General features: G+C 46.8%; 1 protein-coding gene across 2 annotated transcripts in view; it reads right to left on the minus strand.

Annotated features, from left to right (window-relative positions):
* ranbp2 (RAN binding protein 2) overlaps positions 1-20,400 on the minus strand; it is a 32,020-nt gene extending 11,620 nt beyond the window's left edge. For both annotated transcript variants that reach the window (XM_017719368.2, XM_017719367.2), the window contains exons 1-19: positions 20,189-20,400; positions 16,557-16,624; positions 16,345-16,456; positions 15,208-15,360; positions 14,494-14,724; positions 14,227-14,369; positions 13,111-13,306; positions 11,848-12,148; positions 10,876-11,054; positions 10,368-10,549; positions 9,103-9,226; positions 7,713-7,874; positions 7,479-7,616; positions 7,147-7,278; positions 6,845-7,054; positions 6,680-6,763; positions 6,306-6,447; positions 5,661-5,755; positions 1,258-5,473 (exon numbers count right to left, since the gene is read on the minus strand). In XM_017719368.2, the coding sequence (XP_017574857.2) occupies positions 1,258-5,473; positions 5,661-5,755; positions 6,306-6,447; positions 6,680-6,763; positions 6,845-7,054; positions 7,147-7,278; positions 7,479-7,616; positions 7,713-7,874; positions 9,103-9,226; positions 10,368-10,549; positions 10,876-11,054; positions 11,848-12,148; positions 13,111-13,306; positions 14,227-14,369; positions 14,494-14,724; positions 15,208-15,360; positions 16,345-16,456; positions 16,557-16,624; positions 20,189-20,260 (6,940 nt within the window). In that variant the 5' untranslated portion in view covers positions 20,261-20,400. The remainder of the gene's footprint in view (positions 1-1,257; positions 5,474-5,660; positions 5,756-6,305; positions 6,448-6,679; positions 6,764-6,844; positions 7,055-7,146; positions 7,279-7,478; positions 7,617-7,712; positions 7,875-9,102; positions 9,227-10,367; positions 10,550-10,875; positions 11,055-11,847; positions 12,149-13,110; positions 13,307-14,226; positions 14,370-14,493; positions 14,725-15,207; positions 15,361-16,344; positions 16,457-16,556; positions 16,625-20,188) is intronic.
* Positions 20,401-21,909: the final 1,509 nt, after the last annotated feature.

The following is a 21,909-nucleotide window of genomic DNA, read 5'->3' on the forward strand; positions in this document are numbered from 1 at the left end:
TAACACTACCACAAACAATGGAGGGAGTAACTCCACTGCTGACCATGAACAAACACCACTACTCACTCTGGCTTCAACCGGAATTATATGGGATTCCACATATTTCAGGGATATCTAAACACTCAAGCTCAGTCATCCGGAATGAGGTAAAGTTTTCATAACAGGCTCAATAACATTAAAGCTAAAATTCTCTGAATGGGGCTGTTTTATAGCTAATAACCTAATAAGCTCTAGAACATGTATCTGCAGAACAGAGGGGATTTAACGGAAAAGATTTTCCCTACAGACACACCGGAACAAGCCGACGTATCGGACAAGCCGTGACTCCCAGGCTGAGTCACTGGTTCAAACACGGTGCTTTGAGACACAACACTGGAAATAAGGCGTTTACTGCAGTGACGGACCCTCGCACTCATTTTTCTTTGAAAAGTAATATTTTAGTAACGAGTTAATTTAGAATTAAACATTAAACAGTCAATTTCAATAAAAACCCAGCAGGCTTAGCAGCCACGGTCGTTTTCCGCTGCTGGTCTGAGCTTAACCGCCGGCTTTCGTGCTAAAAATAAAATGACTGACAAAAGGAAGTGAGAACTGAACACCTGTCGAGACGGCATGAAGACTCCTAACGCACCGGCTGCCTGAGCCATGTGACTGCAGGGAGTGACGGCAACAAAACCACAGCACAACGTCTTTACAGGGACAGCTGCAGTGTCCAGTACACAGACTGCTGTGTTCAGATACCGGTCATTTTATACTTTGCCTACCATAAATTATAATAATTTACAGAATTTTGATTTAGAGCCAAGCCAAGCATCTCAGGCTGTTTATTATACTCAGGCTAATGGGACATAACTTAACCACATATAGGCCAAAAGAGAAACTCGTACTGAAACGGCAGATGAAGGTTTTCGTGCAGACGCTTTACGATCAGATCTGACATTTATATGCAACTTTGATGAACAAGGGCCACTGCGAGCGAAGTCCCGCTACACACCGACGCATCAGCGCAAATACCGATTACAGCTTAAACTCCAACAAGCGGCACTAAATCCTGCTTTAGAGCTACGACAGTAAAGCACAGCTCTGTTCCTTTGATCTTCACCGTGCGACAAACGTGACTTCAGGCTTTGCTGTGGGAGAGATCATCTCTCAGGCTCGTCTGAAGACACAACTTTAGACACCATGTTTAGTCAGAACATTAGAACAGAGAACGACTTCCTGCAGAAATTACAGCAAACCTGGCAAAAACGGTCTCACCTCTTTCTGGTACTCTGAATGGAGTTACACCCGAAACTGAACTGCTTCCAGACGTTTTGGGGTCAGAGGTGCTACTTGACGCCTTGTCTTTAGAACCAGCAGCAATCGCAGGGACCATCTCTGTCGAAGACCGTGGGCTTCCAAAGATTTTCTGTACAGAGTCTGTTCCAAAGACAAACTTCGGGGGGGAGACCACCATTTTAGAGGAGCTCTGCGGACTGTGAGGACTTTTCCCACTCGGCGTATGACAGTCTTCAGAAGGCTGCTCAGTAGTTAGCCTGGTGGTTTCCTCAAGCACGGCAATGGCAGCTTTCCCACAAATGGTCTCCGAGGTCAAGGGTTCTCTAGGAGAAGTCGTCGCAAGGAGAATTTTCTTCTCTTGGGCGTCCTTGGCTTTGTCAAACAATTCCTTAAAAGTATTTGCTGTTTCCAGCAATTTGAAACGCACAGCTAACTGCTCAACCTTCGCTTCTCCTTCGGCAAAGTCAAAAGCGCTCCAGATCCATGCCTTTTCAGCTCCTTTCATCGGCTCCAGCTTCATATCTGAAGTTATCCAGTGGTTTGCGCACAGTTTGAGGACCTGGTCTCGTCTCATCACAAGCCGTGAGCGCTTGGTATCGTAGTTTTGTAAAATTTTGAGGTCCCCGATGCCTCTCTCCTTCCACTGGCTAAGGTCTTTATCGTACCGATATAACTTGGCTCTGTGACTGAACACCACCTGCTCGTTCTCTTCCCCAGTTGAAATCTCAACAAGATCAGGCAAAGGCACAACTGGCTCAAAGTACTGTCCGTCTCGCTCCTCTTCTTGGGTCGTTTCTTGTTCATCATCTGTGCCAACAGAAGTTCTGCTTTGGTTTAGCTTAGCTGGGGATTTTGAAGGACTAAGAACAGGCTGGAAACTGAAGCTAAACCCAGCAGACGATTCTCCAAAGCGGAACAAACTTTTTTGCAGTGGGCTACTAGCCAGTGGAGACGCATAGACGGACGTGTCTGCACTTTCATCATGAACGTCTTTCTGCAAATCGTAGTTGTCCCATTCCAAAGTAGATCCGGTGCTCTCAGAGTGTGGCTTGATTATTAGCTCAGAGGTGTCATTTGCAATGGTGGCACTGCCTTCTTCACCCTTGCTTTTAATCCCATCATAAGTCAAGAATGACTTGAGGTCTTTGAGACCAGATTTCATCTCCTCTGCTTTCTGTATGAGATGCGCCGTTCTACTGGAATTTGCAAGCTTGTGAGGCGTCTGTAGAGGAATGTCCAGGAGGAGTCGCTGACATTCCTCAAACTTTTGCTTGAAATCTGCTGCAAGTTCTGGGGTTTTGAACTTGGCAGCCAACTGTTCAAACCTGGCATCTCCATCTGAAAAGTCGCTAGCTTGCCACATCCAGGCACGATCTGACCCAGCAAGGGGCTTCAAGTTCATTGTGGTAGTGATCCAGTGATTAGCACACACCTTCAACACTTGCTCTCTCCGCATAAGAACTCTAAGTCTGCCGTTTTTATTATTTTTTAGAATTTTAAGGTTCCCGACTCCTCTTTCCTTCCACTGCTGAGTTTCACAATCGAACCTGAAGAGTTTAACACGGTTTGTGTAAAGACATTCCTCGTCCTCTTCCCCTGTAACAAGTTCAACTTTCTCAGGCATCTTAACCACAGGTTCAAACTGGATATCATCGTTTTCGTCGGTTTTGTACATGTCTTCCTCGTCTTGATCAATAGAAGTGTCTGCCTTTTGGCCTTCCCGAAATGAAGTGAAAAGCTGCTCACCAGCTCCTGCGAAGCCTGTAAAACTGGGATCCGTCTGCCCAAACTGAAAGTTACCTTGTGAAGACATCGCCAAGTCTGCAAAACTGAAGGTGTTCTGCTTTCCTGTAAGGAGCGGATTGTCGTCATTACTAGTTGTGGCCGGAGACTGAGTAGAAGAGGCTGCCTCTTTGTCTTTCTCTCTGTGTTGTTCCGCAATATTTTTCAGAAAACTTGAGGCAGATCCACTCGGTGCTTGACTAACTGCTGCCGTTGATTCTGGTTCCTTAAGACCAAACTTAAATGCACTGGCAGATGCTGGCAATGAGAAAGAGAAAGTGCTTGAAGATGTTTCAACCTGAGCCGCAGAAGACTCAAATTTAAAAGCTGCCGGTGTTTCTTTCTTACTCTGTCCAAACTGGAAAGTGCTACTAGCATCAAAGTTGGCTTTAAACCCAGTAGCGGCAGGCTGGTTATCCTTACTGCTGAAACTAAAGCTGAAGGAAGAAGATGCTGGTGCGGCTAAAGAGCTTTTTGCACTTACTTTAGGTTCCTGGCATGACACACAGTGACTGGATGTACCTTCATTTCTTACCAGGCAAGTTTCACAATCCCACTGTCCTTCTTTTTTACCAAACATGGCCAGACCACCCTGACTTTTCGCAGTGCTACACGGAGTCTGGCAGGAAATGCACTTCGTGGCAGCTGCATCATTCCTGACTAAGCAGGCATCACAATCCCACTGCCCAGGTTTCTTGGCAAACTGATCAAGTCCAGGTCCAAACGAGAAACCTGTCGGCGCAACACTTGAAGAGTTGCTTACCGCCTGCACAGAGGGAGTCAGACACTTTTCCGACACAAAACTATCTGCTGAAGCTTCCCACTGACCAGACGTTTTGTCACTCTGACCGGATGGTGCCGCGGTTGCTTGTGTTCCAAATTTAAAAGAAAATGGAATCTGATCTCCAAATCCTTTAAAACTGGTTTCAGAACTGGTATCCTTGCCACTAAGTCCAAAGGTGAATGTGCCTGCAGAGGGAGTCACAGTGGGGGCATTTCTGAATCCATCTGCCGGTTTAGCTTCAGATTTTGAAGGATCAGGATTGGGACTCTGACACGCCACACAAGTCTTAGATGATGGGCCATTTCTTACACAGCAGACGGTGCAGTCCCATTCGCCTTCCTTCTTTGCAAACTGAGTTTTTAAATCCACCTTTCGGCCGGTCTCCTGAGGAGCAGAGGACTTGGAGTAACTTTCCTTCGACTGATCTTGTATTTGCAGAGACTGAAGAGCTCTCTGAGCCTCCACAAATTTTAGTTTGAATAAAGCTGCTTCATCTGCTGTTTTGAAGCGAATAGCCAGCTGTTCGGTCTTCGGCATTTCATCAGCATAGTCGATTGCATGCCACACCCACGACTTATCAGACCCAGCGTTTGGTTTCAAAGCCATGTCCGCTGTGATGTAATGATTTGCACAGATTTTCAGAACTTGCTCCCTTCTCATCAACACCCGAAATTTCCCAGAGGTTTTGTGTTTCAGGATTTTGATGCTTCCAATTCCTCTTTCCTTCCATTCTTTTGCTTCAGCCTCGAATCTGAACAATTTCGCCCTGTTACAGAACATCTCTTCTTCCTCTTCCTCACCCGTTTTCACATCAACCTTGTCTGGCAGAGGCACAATGGGCTCAAAATGGGGTCCATCCTCATCCTCTTCAACATGGGTGCTGTCATCACTTTCTGCACATTTCTCATCATTTTCCTCCGTGTTTCCTGTCCCAGATCCTTGCTTGGTCATACTTGCAAAGCCATATGGTTGGTCAGGTCTTCCAAAAAGATTTGTTTTAGCCTGGGGACCATCAGTAAATGTAAATCCTGAGGAAGTTTTGACCCTGAAAGTAAAGATTCCAGTGTTGCTAGCTGGCTGGTCTTGTGTTTGAGGCTTCAGTGTTGAATGTGCATCAGTTCTTGGTGGAATATCTGAAGTCAGAAGCCCCAAAAGGCTTTCGCTGTTCTTCCCATTTGTCGATGAGAAGGTAAAGTCCCCGTCATTAGATTTAAAATTTGAATTGAACTTGAAAGCAGTTCCTGTTGGATTTGTCTGCGTAGGCCCACTAGCAAAAGAAGGAACCTTTGGAGTTTCAACAGGAACCTGTGAGCTGAAGCTCATCTTCAAGTCAGATGATTTGCCTTCATTGCTCTTATAGGACTGGGCAGGTATGACGGGGGGCTTAGTGAAGTATCCAGGCTCTGGCAATGTTGGATTGGTCGAAGACTGAGAAACATTATGACCACAGAATTCTTCACTGTAAGGAGAGAGTAAGGATGTGGCAGGTGACTCAAATCTAAGAGGGGTACTGAAGACCTGGTCTTGTGAATATATGCATGACGCTGTTTGAAGAGGTGGGGTGTGTGTTGGTTGTTGGTAGGCATACATATGTTGCTGAGGGAGGCGATTCACTCCGTAGACTGGTGCCTGATTGAGTTAAAACAAAAGATGAGCGTTCAATTTTAAAAGTTGACACTTCATTTTTTTGACACAAAGAACACAGTAAATATATATATATATATATACACACACACACACATACATACACACACACACACACACACACACTTATATACGTATATAGCTATACTTCACACTCCATACGAATGCATACCTTTGTTGGCGTTACATTAGCAGCAGGGCGTAGAAGGTACTGTGAATTATACGCAGGGGACTGATTGTAGTACACTGAAGGGCCTGTAGTGGCAACTGAAAAACAAGCAAATTAGTGGAAAATTAATACAGCCTAAGTAAAGAGCTGCGGCGATTCATTAAAGCCAGCTGGTTAAATGGAATTCACTCCAGAGTCAACACACAAGCGCAGTGAAAACATAAGTGGCCATTCATACAATCCACACGGCTTCAGTCTCAAGCTCAAGTTTTTGAAATTTTCTTTATTTATTTTAAGATAATGGAATAAAAGACAACACCTGTGCTGGTAGTTTTGACAGCGGCAAGACTCGCATTGAAGGAACGTACTGCTGTGTTTCATGCCATTATATTCAGTTTTGTGTGTTGTAGCTAGAACGTTTCGTTCAGCCTGTTTTTATCTATCCTTACACATGTGTGTCCGTCACACACGTCATATCAGTCCAGCCTATATAAACGTGACAGCCTGATGTTTAGCATGCTGGGTACCTGCTACCCAGACATGAGGCCTTCCGCTGGTCTGACGAGGGTTTGGGTTCTGCAGCGTCTAGCAGAGACAGTGTGGACTGAAACACTTCAATGCTTTGTGCGAACTGGCTTTTGGACTGACCTGTAAGTGGTGCTCCATGAAATGGCTGTGTAGCCGGAAAGGGCTCCTGCAGGGCTTCTGCCGGGAAATTTCCTGGATACGCTCTGTTATACGGAGAGTCTGTCGTCTCGGACGCGTTGCGCCTCAGGTCATGAACCTCATTCTGCAACATAAGAATCCAAAGACATGCACTGAGAAACCTACAAGCCTCAGTTGTCTGAATTGAATTATCCTTCTGAAATAAACGTTATGCTCATTTTTAAATCACGACGACTCTCGCTCTCATTTTTAATGTTTATAACACTGAACCAAGAAAGCGCAGTAACTTCTAAAATCTGCGGGGGGTGTTGGCCAGTGATGGTGTTCACCTTTGAACTTCAGGATGTGTTACTCACCTTTAAAGCCTCGACTTGTTCGCAGAGCATCTTCAAGAGTGACTTCTGATCTTCCACCCAATGAGGGGGAGTCTTGGGAGAAAACTATTAATAAAAGACACGTTTAACATGCATGCGTACACAAAAACAACCTCACACCAACATAGAAAAGGAAAAACGATGTACCACTGGTCTTTTGGAGGGGGAGAGAACACTCTTGGCTGGGGATGACATGGACAGTTTGTGAGAAGCAGCCACAGCTGGATCTGCGAGAGATCTTGGGCTCGAGGTCATTGGAAGCCCTCCGTCAACTCCGTCCAAACCCTCTCCACTCTCTCCAAGCTGCTGATTGACATCATTCAGCAAATCCATAACTTCCTCCATTGACACAGGCAGCTGAAATAAATTAAAATCAAGTTTATTTTGAATTTCTCTTCAGTGACCCCAAAACCAGAAGGTTATTCATTCGTTAGAATTAGACTCCAGACCTTCTCCATATCATCTGCACTGGCGTGGTAGATCTTTGATAGGTACTTCTTGAACTGCCGGAGAAAGTTCACACACATATCTTGAGTTTCTTCAACACCGTTTCCCGCCTCCTCAGAAAGCCTCTGATAGATCTGTGGTTCATAAAATCAAACAAGAGCAGAAAGTAGGTACAACTCTGCAAAGACAGCTGCCCCCAAAACAACCAATCTGATATCTGACTAGCTGAGAAATGATCTGGGGTAAGGACACCAATCAAATAACCGGCGTTTTCATATTAAAAGACACACCAAAACCAACATCCTCTCCAACACGAAATAACGAACTGAATTACCCGAGCAAGGTGCCAATGTGAAGAGACGCTGTTGAGCTTCTCAAGCTTTAAAATGGCCTGATCAGTTTTGCCCTCGATGTCGAGCAGAGTGGCAAAAGCGATCAGGGCTTCCTCTTCATACCCTTTGACTTCAGAACCCTAAAATTAACAGAGAAAAAAATATATATTTATTTATTACACAGCCAAGTCCTTTTAGGATCACCTGGAATGCAAACGAATGTGCGGTCGCCATACCTGTATGTCTTTACTCCTAAAATGCTTAAACATGGGATCGAGGGGTTCAGCGATGCTGCGCCTCTTCTCAATTTTCTCCAGCAGGGGAAGAACAACATTCCAGTAGTGGACACTACGGCCAATGTACTCTTTCTGGTCATAGTAGGAATTTACGCCATCACCCTGCAATGAACCAAGCCACACACAACGTTTATTTTATATAAAAATAATAAGTCTGATGTAATTTTGGTGAATTCCAAAATGTTCCTGGTACCCTGGGCAGTAAAAGCTTCTTATTCACATGAACTCTTTCACAAAAAGCAAATTTATGCAAAATTACACCATTTATTTCAGTATAAATGAGTACACAGTACTGAATTAAGTTAAGTGAGACTTTTTTTGATCCCACAAACGGGAAATTCCACCTCCGCATTTAACCCATCCGTGAAGTGAAACACCACATACACACTAGTGAATACACACACACTAGGGGGCAGTGAGCACACTTGCCCGGAGCGGTGGGCAGCCCTATCCACGGTGCCCGGGGAGCAGTTGGGGGTTAGGTGTCTTGCTCAAGGACACCTCAGTCATGGACTGTCGGCACTGGGGATCAAACCGGCGACCTTCTGGTCTCAGGGCCAGTTCCCTAACCTCTAACCTCCAGCCCACGACTGCCCCAATTACTGAAGTTTGCCTGAAATAATGCTTGCGTGTGTGTGTGTGTGCGTGCGCGTGTGTGTGTGTGTGTGTTCACATTCAGATAAGCCAAAAAGGCAAGAGTGAAGTTCTCCTAGTTGCAAATTCTACTTTTTAAACAGTGCAATTTTACTTCTTTGTGTGAAAGAGCTCAATGGTATAATAAAAGCTTGAATTCTATAGAACTCAATATACTGGCCTAGTATAGAATTAAAGGCTTTTGATGGTACTGGATAAGGAAGCGGTATGTAAGGTATAACAGAGCTGCAGTGACCAGAGCAGGGTTTCCCTGCAGCGTCAGGAGAAAACTGCAGTGACAGGATTATTACGGAATTATCTGATTCCAAGATAAATACAGGAGTAATTTCAGGAGGCTGTAGCTCTTATTCGAATTTTACTGTTCCACCTTAAAATCACATTTTCCTTCCACAATTTAAAGAGGCACTGAACCATGAATAAAAGCGAACTTCAGCTTTATGAACGACGCAGCACGTTCAGCATTTTAAACCCGTAAGAAAGAGAAATACGATCTGGGCTTCTCCGAGTTCGGCCAAACGCTCTCCGAGTTCGGCCAAACGCTCTCAGAGTTCGGCCAAACGCTCTCAGAGTTCGGCCAAACGCTCTCCGAGTTCGGCCAAACGCTCTCCGAGTTCGGCCAAACGGTGCTGCGGTCACGTCTCCAATCTACACAATTCAAGTGAAGCGAGTAACTCACCGTTATGCTGAGGTGCCTGGCCCAGTGGATGAGCAGTGCAGGCTGAAGGCCATGTTTCTCTCCTGCCCGCAGTGTGTTCAGGCCATGCTGGACAACCATTCGCAGTTTTGCAGACATATTAGGACTTCAAGAGATGAGAAAGAAGATCAGAACCGCCAACAGCACAGAAACACAGACCAGTCCACCGTAGTGATGACAGGTTCTACCTGTACCAGCATTAAAACTACAAAGCTGAAGTCTCCAGCTTCTTGCTCAAATTTTCCTGTTCCGCCTTAAAAGGAGTGGCAGTTATCAGAACGCCTGACGTGCCAGGATGTAACTCTTGGAAAATTCAAACAAGAAGCTGGCAAATAGGAAGCCGATAGTCCGTTAGTCTAAACGCCCTTATAAGAAAACGCTGTATTGATACTCTGAGAGCCGAGATCAGATCATCAGGGGGTACGAACTCAAATTAAACAGTGTCTGTACTCTTAACATTAAAAACACCAAACGTCTCAGCACCCTGACCTCTCCTGGACACACAGTGCCACTGTGTGTTAATCATATCAGATCATAGCATTTTCATGTTTATGTAAAATACTGCCCATTATTTGTCACAGTAATTGTGATAACCATGATAATTTGGGTCACAATAACAATGATATTAAACTTCCGTCTCAGGAAGCTGCAGGAAGTTTTCAATAAGAGTTCAATAAGACCTGGACAAACGGAGTGCAGCTGAGGAGGAGACTAAACGAAGACTACGCTTCTAATGCGCTCATGAACGTCGATTTAGTTTGGTAACGGTTTTAAGGCTAGGTCATAAACGCTTTAAAAAGCAGTTATAACACATTAATAACTGAGCAGTTATAGCTGATGAATACGAATGTGATGAAGCCGACAGGTTTAATGCTGACTGGTGAAAAAGACCAAGATCAGTAACCAGGTCACCGTGGAAACGCTTAATGAGTAAGGTCTTTATGAGCTATTAATGACTCCATGAAACTCCTTTTAAACCATTCATGAACGCTTTATAAGGGTAGTCTTCTTTTAAAGTGGTACCTACAGTGGAACTACACAAGTCGCCTTAAATTTTAAATAATTCTGCAACTACCAGATTGACTTCATATACGAGACTGTTGATAGAATGGTTCATTAGGGCTTCATTAGGGCCTCATTAGGGCCTCATTAGGGCCTCATTAGGGCCTCATTAGGGCCTCATTAGGGCCTCATTAGGGCCTCATTAGGGCCTCATTAGGGCTTCATTAGGGCTTCTGCAGACTCACAGTGCTTTTTTATGAATGAGGCTGTAGACTGCGTCCCACCACTCGCTCTGTCTCTCCGACGTCAAGAGCTTCATGAGCTGCAAAGGCAAGCATCGCGGCTCGTGCATCTGGGAGCCGGCAGAAATCTTCGCAGTCTCTTGTAGCTGAGAGTGACTTGTGAACACCACACCAAATAAAAACACCTGGAATAAATGAACAAACAGTGAAACACCAGAATATGGAATAAAGCACTAAATAACTCAGTTATAAAACATTTCTTAAAGAATCATTTATGGAATACAAACAAAAAAAGTGTCTAAATTTGCAAACCAAAACAATCACTTGAAAATGACTGGATGCATGTTCATCTTAAGGGTCGCGTAACGCAAACGCAATGCAAGCCTGTTAAATCTGATGATGCACGTGAATGATATTCAAATATTTTCCCAGGTGTAAAAGTTTCAGCCTGAATCCTGAACACCTTCCACCCACCTCACGCACAGGAAACAAAACAAAAAACGGTCTTCACCTCGAGGTCCAGCAGACAGATCGACTCCGGAGTGTTGGTGTCCAGTTTGAAGGTCTCCAAAGTGAGACGAGGATAGAGCTGCTTAAGCCAGTCTTTCAGGGCTGGCCGCTCGCCCAACATTGACCACTGCAAGCCCAGCCAAGTTAGGTACTGCAGATCCCCGTAATGCAGGACTGAACCTGAGACCACAGGGGAAAGACGCCGTTAGACCAAAGGGTAAGATGCACATCACGAGGGCGTAAAAACGCATAGGTGTGACAATTTGACGTCTCTTAGTTTCAGTTCATGTTAAGGAAGCTCCTTTTGGACCAAATAAAATTCCCAAGCTAGATCACAAAAAACGTGCCGTGTCCTGCTGTGTAAGGACATCACAATACATACTGGACAGTGGCCAGCGAGGACACTTGAACGGCAGCTGGCCAAGAGGACCAAGAAAGAGAGAAGACGACTGCGCTCGTCCCGGCCAGACAGCATGGAGAGACATGTTTTGTAGTGAAGCTGTTTTTAGCATAACATCCAACACTGGCTCTGCTGTTCTGTGTTGGGTGGCTGGTGTTGGGTTATGCGTCTACCATGAAGGAGAGCTGTTAGAAGTGACCTGCCTGCCTCCTGGCTGTGGCAGCTTGTGCTGAGCGGCAGCTCTACTGCTGCCCGTTCAGTAAAAGAGCATTTGCCCTTTAAGCACACACTTGGTACGTCATCTTTACGGATGCCGCAGTGTTATTTTTAGCCATTACCCGTTTTGTTTTTTCATACTTCACTCCCACGTAAACAGTAATTCAGTCACGTTGTATATTGAGTGCATTTGAGAAATCCTCACCAAAAAAACTGATTGAATTTTATAGTTTCATGTTATTTAGTCAGTCAGGCCCAGTCAGGGTCGTCAGAGTTCACCCCACCGATAACTCGGGACTCTATAATGAGAGGTGATGAACTGATGAAAGGCAGCCGAGCTCGTCTGGTTTTACTTACCACTGCCACACTTGGCAAGTTCTTGTATATCTGGTGTCTGGGTACTGATGCCACCTATAGAATCGTTTCCAATGAACGAGCGGCTGGAAGGGCCTTGAACGCTGAAGAGCATCTCCACCAGACTTTCCTGCCCACTCCTGTTCCCAAACACCTCCACCACCTCCTTTATTAAGTGCTCCGGCTCCTGATTCAGATTCAGCAGCATGTGGCCTGCTTGGCTTTGACGGTAACAGGCTAACGACTCTAGAGGTTTCGGTTGTGCCAGGTCACCTTTCTCAGGCTTTGGCTTTGGTCTGGGAGCCTAAAGAGGGGAAAAGAAACAAGCAGGTAACGTTAGGCTGGCATTAAACGTTAACTATGGCAGGTGGGAAGTGCCACTTTCCCTGCTCCTACCGCATGGAGGGCCGTGGTGCGACCCACTACGCTACACATGCTCATAAAACCGGCCAGGATCACGTCCAAACCAACAAACTGAACATTTACACCTACACAGAGAAGCCACGGGCCACGTGGTTTAACCTCTATTTGCAGACACAGCTGGAATTTAACTGTAAAATAAGTAAATAAATAAAGAAATAACTACATGATTAGTCGACCTGCAACTTCAATCAATATTAAGACAAGAAAAACTGCACTTCATGCATTGTTTATAATATAAGCCCACTGAGTAAAGCATGACCCCCCCTACATATGTGGAAGATATCACACACTACAGGGACAAAAGTATTGGGACACACCTCTTAATCATTGAATTCAGGTGTTTTTCAGTCTCACTGCCACAGGTGTATAAAATCGAGCACCCAGGCCTGAAGCCCCACATCGCTGAAAGATCCGGTCTAAAGAGCTCGCCCAATCGGAGCGTGGCGCTGTAATAAGACGCCACCATCTCAACAGGTCAGTTTGCGGAATTTTCTTCCCTCCGAGATTTTCCACCATCAGCTGAGAGCGTGTTACTGAAAACTGGAGGCGTTTGGGAAGCACAGCAACTCGGCGACGAAGCATCGGACCACGTCAGCGTACAGGGCGGGGGGCTGTGTGCTCCTCAGCGCTCGGCGACCCGCTCTGGAACCTGACGTGGGCGGACACTTCCCAGCTGGGTTGCTGTGCAGCGGACCCTTACTAGGACCGCACTGTCGCCTTTCCCACCCTGAGTGAGACCACCTCAGTGAGGCACTGGGTAACCCGTGCAGGCAGTGTGCTGTTAAAGACCGAGACGAAGGCTGAGGGAGAAACTGATCAGGCAAAGCATCGACTACGACTTACCTGGAAAGCCAGAAGGTAACAAAAGGCTGCTAAATGAACGACGGCTCTCCACTGCTGCTCCTTCTCCAAGGCCATCTTCAACAGGAGGGTCCCAGCATACAGATACAGATGAGCTCTCATTTCCACGAAGACCTCCGAGAGCTCGTCTGCTGCGGTCAGGGCAGATGTTTTTAGGGACTGCATAACGTGGTCAAAACTGGAATCACAGAGCCATGGCCATATGGTGGTTATGTCACCATGTGAGGTAAATTCAAATACAACAGTTCTACCAGATGAACCGTTCAGTAAATCAGTAAAACTGCATATTAATAACATCTATGAAAAGAAAAGAATTGGTCAAAAATGTGCCATCAACTGCAGCCTCTATTCCAGGGGTCACCAGTCAGCCGGGAAGGCCTTCCAAACCCTCACCTTTCCTTCACTAATCAACTACATTAGCTGGTTTTTACCCAATTAAAGCACCTCTAACATATGCATGACTCTTCTGCCCCGATGCCCCGCCCACAGCCTCACTGGATTGGCCGAAATAAATATGAGTCAATTACAACCAATCAGCACCGCTGCTCTGCCAACAGAAGGAACCGCTCAGTCGCTGAAGCTGAAGACTTTAATTTGACGCTGCCGGTGTTGGTCAACGCTCTCCGACATGCCTTCACCGAGTCATCAGTATTACGTTGTTATGCCATTAGGACCAATCAGATGTATTGATGGCTTTAATATAACCAATAAGGTTATGTATTTGATTCCATTTAAAATGTACTTTGTATTAAAGCTTCATCATCTGAGAGCAGCAGTCGTGGGACGTTAACGGTCCACTCTACTTTCGCTTTGCTCTGAAACCAATTCTAAAATCTGGTTTTCATTTTATTCTTTTTTGCAGATTTTATGGGTTTTTCTCAAAAGATTACTCAAAGATACGGTTAGTATTTAACTGAACTTTGATCCATTAATGTAACTTTTTTAATTCCACACTAAAATTCATCCTTTTCCCGTGAATAATGTAAACATAATTAAAAAGGTCGTTAAAGTGGAACTTGCACTGGCTGGCAGTGTATTAGTGTGTGCACCTGTTGAATGTACAATGCAGGTCTCTTAATAACCAAGCAAACATCTTACGTCTGAAGGGCGTCCACGCTTTCCTGGCATCCTTTCTCCGAGAGCGTGAGCCTCAGCAGGTTGCAGTGAGCCAGCAGGAGCTCCTTTCGAAACTTGCGGCACAGTTTCTCGTTAGAAGACACGCTTGGCTGTGCCAAGTATTCCTGCAGGAGATTTAAAGGCAACTTTAACGCTTTAAATTTTGCCAGAACGGCAAAATATCACGATTACTCTGCATCACGACTGTATAGTCCAAAGCGACTAGGCTGAATAAAGACCTTCCCAGACCTGAATGGTGTGGATGGCGGTGGCGTGCCAGTCCAGGCTGTGTCTCAACGCTCCCGATCTCTCCACAGACAGACAGTGCTTGGCCGCGTCCTCCAAGCGCCCGTCTGAGCAGTAGAGCTGCACCAGCTTGCTGTTGACGTGGGCGTCGGACGGGCGCAGCTGCAGCTCCGACTGCAGCAGGTCGTACAGCTGGTTCCAGCCCTGCTGTCCCTTCGCGCTCAGCAGCTTCTCCTACAGGGAGGAGACCCAGGTTACCTCTACACACCTGATATACTGATAAAGACACTTCTAATGGAGCTTTTTGAGAGAGGGGATAGAACAGGGCGGCTACTGGCTTTATTTATACGTCACGGTATTAAAACTCCTTTAAATGACCGATAAACCTCTCCGCAAACCAAAGACCTGAAACCTCGCTCATTCAAGGGATGCAGCGATACCATTATACTCAGACCAGGCACCGATTCCACGCCGAGTAACCTGCTTAGTGAAGCAGTCGTCGGCGTGACTGAGTACCTTTAACAGCTACATCATTAAAGGGATGTGATTTATAAGCGATGGGCTTTCGCTCGAGTCAGAGAAGCTGCTCTACTCTTCAGTACAGCCGTCACGACTTTAATAAAAGGGTAAAACTTCTCTGTAAAATTAGCTTTCCAATTTATTCTGAAACATAGAAAATAAAAGGCAAATCAATGGCGATGGTCATGTTGTACCAACCCTGAGGTCGAAGACGGCCGGATGACCAGGTAAAAGTTTGGCAGCTTTCTCCACCCAGAATTCCGCTCGGCTGTCGAGTTCAGGTTTACTGCACAGGAGCTCAGCCACCTTCAGGACCAAGTCTCTCTGAGCCGGATTCAGATCCACCGAACGCTGGAGTATTACGGGGGAAAGAGGAATTCATTAACTGGGACAAAGGACATAAATTCCTGGTAAAAGCCTCTTTAGCTTCGAGGGGAACTCCACGGATTTCTCAGTGTTTCTGCATAATTAACTCCTTTACTGTTAAACGCATTTTCAGGTCCCTCAGTTCAGCCTAGAACTAATATTTTTAATGAAATCAAATTTTATTGTATTTAAATGTGTATTTATTATATTTTTAATTATTTTATTTGGTCATATTGACATATTCCATGGAATATTCCGCCTACCACCCTGTTAAATTACTCAAGGCGTTATTTGGTGATGGCTTTGAAATGACCCCACAACCCAGAAGGATGAGCAGCTCAGAAAACGTGTGTGTGAGTTCTGGGACGAAGTTTTGCCTTAAAACACATTTGGCGGAGGACAAGGAAACGCAGGGAGTTACAAGACGAGAGTAAAGAAAGTCAGAATTCCCGCCACGCCACCAGCATTCGTTTCCTTCTCACCAAGTTTCGTCTCTTTTCTGCTTTCAGGTTTAGCTCACGTCATTAATGCATCCTCTAAATTATTAACGAACACAGCCGTCGTTTTACCTGCTCCTCACTCTCATTTTATTTTTATCATCAGTTTTATTCTTCGTTCCTGTTTTTATTACTTAATTCTGCCTTTTAACTGTAAAACTCTGAGCTGCTCAGTGTATGCAAAGTTGGGCTCACTGGTTATTTTTGGAGAGTAAATAAAAAAGGCTGCATTTGCATAATAATGACTGATCCCTGGTTACATCACCACCTACAAATAAATAAATAAATAAATAAATAAATAAAATCATTCGTCATCAAACCATTCTGCATTACTTCACACGGAGTGAAACGCTGGAAAAAGTGGACTTTCCCTCTAAAGCCACACTGGATAACGAGGCAAGGAAACTACTGTAATTAGGCCCCTTCAGAAGCCTGTATGTTGACAGATGTGTGTGATGTGTGAAACTCAAACCTTGTAACATCCTACAGCTTTTTCAACTTCACCCTCTCTTTCGTAGAGCTGGCCGAGGAACCTGTGGGCTTTGGGGTCTCTGACCTGCACGGTTAAATAAGCCGACACGTGTCTGCAGATACAGCCGGAGGAAAAGAGGAAGACGGCAAGTTACGTCTCATAATAATCCCGAGACATTAAAACTGATAAACAGTCTTAAACACTGACGTCACCTCTTAGCAAGCTCATACTCCTTCGCCTCGAAGTACAACTTGGCAAACAGAAATCCTTTCACGGGTTTCTGAAAGAGAAGAAGGAGTGAGGACCAATTACAGCAGATCACAGTACAAACACTCGACGGCGCAGCAGGGGAACCTCCAACGGCTCCACCCACAGGGAGCTTCACAACCAGACTCGCTCTGCTCTACACACCACACATCACTGGCTCAGAGCGGGAGTCAGAGCGGGAGTCAGAGCGGGAGTCAGAGCGGGAGTCAGAGCGGGAAAAACACCCTTCAGATCCTAGAACCGGAATCAGGAACCACTGCTGTGCAGTTCGACAGCCGTGAATGAACGTATTCTATATTACGACTGAGGAAACATCCCTGAACAAAAATATTCAACATTTCCTTTAAAGAAACGTAACAACATAAGAAACTATGATATTTCTGAAGATCTAGATTTTTCACGCTGATACAATTTATAAAATGCAAAAACCGGAATCAGATGAATCTAAACGAACATGAAAGCGGATAAACTGCAGACGATTCAGCAGCAGCTCAGCATCCGCCTCACGCTCCGCTCTTCTGGATCAGTCAGTCACGAAACATCGGTCTGAAAGAGTATCGGTCAGATCTAAACGCCTGTCCAGCTGATGTGATCACCATATCACCGCGCAGCCCTCACCGTAAGATTAACGTGTGTTTTTGGTCCATATGTTCTGAGCTCGAGGACGAATCTGAAGAAAATAAACAGGAAGGTCGTGTGAAGAAAATAAACAGGAAGGTCGTGTGAAGAAAATAAACAGGAAGGTCGTGTGAATCACCAATCACTTTATTTTCATCCTGACGTGCAAAAACCGCGCGTCTGTTCACCGGCACGGTCACGGAGCAGGCGAGCGCCGCTTATAATCACCACCCCGTCGTCTCAAACCCAACAACGGCGTTAAAGGCTGCTGCTCAGGAGAGGAGAGGCGCCGGCATTCGCTCTGCTCACCACAGAACAGGCTCACCTGGCAGCGAAGGAATGCAAACCTGTTCAGACCGGTAGTCACTACCTCACCCGTATCAGCCGCGGGAGAGGGGGGAGGGAGGGAGGGCGGCGCCCGAGAGCAGGAGAACGACGACAGCCATAGGCAACAGGGCAGCCCCAGAGCCCCGAGCACCAGGCGCAGCAGTGGCCCCGCTGCAGCACCACAGGAGGGGCCTAGGAGGCTGGGCTCGGGACTCTAGCGCCACGCCCTCGCCTCTCACAGCTGTTGTGGTTTTCACCCGGCTGTCACTTCAGCTAAAGCTGAAGAGTGGAATCGGCTACAGTCGGTTTATTAGAGGTTTATTAGAGGTTTATTAGAGGTGCTGATTTGACTGCACAGGGTCTTCCCGTGTTTTTTTGGTCAGTAATCTGCAGGTAGTCTGACCAGGGGAGGATGGTCACCCTGGTGAGCCCTGTTCCTGCCCAGGGTTCCTCCTCAGCTCTGAGGGTTCCTCCTCAGCTCTGAGGGTTCCGCCTCAGCTCTGAGGGTTCCGCCTCAGCTCTGAGGGTTCCGCCTCAGCTCTGAGGGTTCTCCGGCCTGCCCCCGGGGTTACAGTCAGACACTCTGTCTCTACTGAAATTCTGTAAAGCTGCTTTGTGACATCATCAGGTGTAAAAACCGCTGCGAGTAAATTTGGTTTGATTTCCATAAAACCTCGTAGTTTATTAGCCGTTTAGTGTTTTCTGAACCGAATAGAAACTGAAACGAGTGCTGAACATCTCAACTACCGTCACTGATCTATTTCAGCGCTTTAATCTCACTAGTTTCCCTGTTCAAGTCTCTATATTGGGGCTCTGCCGCTCCGACCGCCGGGGCTCGTTAGCAAGTCAGTTAGCTAGCCGGCTAATGCTAGTTAGCCGGGTGATCTGGCCGAACAACAAGCAAGAAAACGAGTCCGCTCCGATCCAGTTCCCAGATTCGGGGAGGTAAAGTCCGAACACGGGTCTGATCAGAACGTTTATCCCGAACCCGCCCCGCTCGGCCCGTCAGCTCGCCGCCGGTTTGCCGCGTTTTCCTGAAGGAAGCGCTGCTGCTAGCGGCGTTAGCCGGTCGGCTAGCGCAGCTAAGCTAACGAGCTGAAGGGAACCTGAACCAGACCGAACCGACCCAGTGGCGAGACCAGCACTCCCACATTCCCAGCCTAAATAAAGTTCTGTCCATTTCCAGCGTCTTTTGGTCACTGTGGTGATTTTAATATCGACCAGACTGGCCGTTTCCCTCACAGGGCGACTCGGGCTAACCGCCTTACTCTGACTGACCGCCCGCACCGGCTAAACGGCCGAAACCGAAACCGGACCTGCAGTGAGACGGTAAGACTGATCATAACCACAGGCTCCTATCAGTAACACAGGCTTAAAGGCTCTGAGGCTCTGCCGGACTTTCCCCGCACTGAGGGCCACAGCGGAGCCGCCTGCGGGTCACAGAGTCAGTCCGTCTCAATACTGCCCCCCACTTCAGGGTAGAGTTTACATACGGGACCCTCCTGACGCCAGCGGGGCCCTCCTGACGCCAGCGGGACCCTCCTGACGCCAGCGGGACCCTCCTGACGCCAGCGGGACCCTCCTGACGCCAGCGGGACCCTCCTGACGCCAGCGGGACCCTCCTGACTCCCGCTCACCTCTGACACAGCGTGTGTAACCGGGCCCAACGCCAGGCTATCAAACTCCCCTCCACCGGGCTGTGGAGACCTGGACCTGCGTTCTGGGACAACCAGAGTCGTTTGTGACCTAGAACTGATCATCCAACATCAGCAGCTGACCTCAGTAATTCTCCTGTGGCTGACTGCAATCAAATCCTCACAGCAATGTTCCAGCTAAAGTCTTTCCTGAAGAGTAAACGGGAGACAGCGCTGCTCCTGGGTTGTAAGTCTGTATGTTGTGTTTAAGTCATTTTATTCCGACTCTGTTGCCGTTTTAACCCTCTATTTCACGGCGCTGCCACATGGAAAAATTACTACATCCTAACTTCACTAACAGCAGCGACATGGAAAACCCGAGTTTTCCTGTTTAACTGCGGGAAAAGGGCCTTCTACTCTGACAGGACTAATGCGCCATGACGTCACATGACCAGGAATTTTGATTATGACGTTGTTACTTCCAAACCTTCCAAATATAAACTGAAACTCTCACTCTCCAATATTTGGGAATACTGGGTCGTACACCTCGCTGCAGGAGCTGGATGTGCTCGTTCTCGTTTTCAATAAAAGGATATTTTTACAGAAACTCCTCATTTTATGGTGCTGTGGTTCTGCTATGACTGGGCATCGTTGCCAAATGTCCCGATACATTCTTAGAAATATTTTTTTTCCAAAAAACAAAAAGTCCTTAATTTCAGGAACACCGGATTCCAGACACATTAACTACAGCAGGTCGCGGAATGAGGAATAACTGGCGCAGTAACAGGGAGAAGAGCCGGCGCTAAGCCCGGCCGATGTCCAGTGTCTGACCTGTGGATTAATGAACTCTGTCCCGGTCAAACAGATCCAATAAATAATTCATTAAATAATTAAATAATTAAATATGCGGACAGGTGTCCACAAACTTATGGCCAGTATCTGTGAAGCCAGTTAGCTCGCTGCTAACCAGCCACGCAGTCCGGGGCCGGCGGCCTTACCTCCGTCTGAGCGGGAGAGAGGCTCTGCACCGAAGAGATGTAGCGCTCCACGTCCGCCTTACTGCGCCTCATGACTGCCGGGGAGTCCGGACCGGCCGCCGAGCCCGAATTCAGGACCTAAACCCGAGAAATTCTCGCTTTCGGTTCAAACATGAGCCGCGAACGCGCTGCCACCGAGCCTGACGCGCAGCCTCTCGGGCCTTATCGCGAGATCTCGAGCTGGTGACACAATTCAAATTGTGCGAATGACGCAGCCAACAGGCTATGAGAATGAAAGTCCCGCCCCCGGCCTGGGAGCCAATAGGCTATGGAAAGAAACGTCCCGCCCCCGGTTTCGGAGCCAATAGGATATGAGAACGAAAGTCCCGCCCCCGGTTTCAGAGCCAATAGGATATGAGAAGGAAAGTCCCGCCTCGTCCTCGGAGCCAATAGGCTATGAGAAGGAAAGTCCCGCATCGTCCTCGGAGCCAATAGACTACGGGAAGAAACGTCCCGCCCCCGGCCTCAGAGCCAATAGGCTGAAAGCTGCTTGGTGCGCAGCGTCAGTGGAGGAGGCTGCAGACACGCCTACTGAGAACCACATAGAACCACACAGAGAACCACACTAGCGATTAGTTTCTGTGTTTGAGAACATCCACTGGATCAAAGCGTGGATAATTACTGATAAACACGGCATGAAGAACAAAATAAAAGAAGCCCGTTAAGCTTCATTAGAGAGGTGTAGAGTTATTACTGAAGAGGGAAGGCTGGACACTGCATCCCTCTGAGAGCTTCAGACCCTCTTTCTCTTCCTGAAGTCATTCTGTACAGCAGATTACGGGAGGTATCATTTACAGAAGAAGAGATGGTCTGAATAGAACTTCCCACCTTTCCTCCCCGAGATGAAGAAACCCGGGAGGACTCTGGGATTCTGTGTATTGATCACGGGCTGTCGGCTGCTTCCGGCTATGTTGTTGGTCATCTCCTACAATGAAAAAGGCCTACAGAGAACCAGAGCCCTCAGACCGCTGTGGGAGCTCGGACTGTTCAAACTCGGAGATCACACGTCCTGCTGGGCTCGGAGGAGCTTTTATAGAGCTTTATTGACTTTCCAACAGCACCATTACCACTCCCCACACTACAATTTCTGATACTATTAATAACAAGAAAAGTGCCTTTCCTGAAGGAAACGCAGGATAGTTGCGCAGTGGATACTTTGGACGTCTATACGAGGAACGAGGGATGAAAAAAACTTCACATAGAAGAGTGCAGGTCGGTAAGCCGGTGGATTAGATCTTTGGGATCTGCCCTGAATATGCATACAGGAACGAGGGATGGAATAAAACGACAGACGGACGAGTGCGGGTCAGAACCACAGTGAATTCATGCTTGGGGGCCTGCCCTGAGAGAGCGTATGCGAAACGGTGTCGTTCAGGCCAGCAGAAGTCCCGTAGACCGGCGTGCAAATTGTCACCCCATTCATTCTCTATGGGTAAAAATTCCACAAAATTCCATTGCTACCCGGAATCCGTGCATCCAATCAAAAAGCTGTATACAAGCACACATCACACCAACAGGCCAGACAATCTGGAGTTGGAATTTTGTCGATATCCCGAAAACTGCTGGATGAGTTACGCGGGGAAAAAAAACAGTAGAAAAATACACAAAATAATAATAAAAAGCAGAAGAAGAATATAAAGCAGTAAATAGTTACTACAGTAATTATTATGATTTTTCACTGT

The sequence above is a fragment of the Pygocentrus nattereri genome, chromosome 6, assembly GCF_015220715.1.
Source record: "Pygocentrus nattereri isolate fPygNat1 chromosome 6, fPygNat1.pri, whole genome shotgun sequence".
Classification (NCBI taxonomy): Eukaryota; Metazoa; Chordata; class Actinopteri; order Characiformes; family Serrasalmidae; genus Pygocentrus; species Pygocentrus nattereri.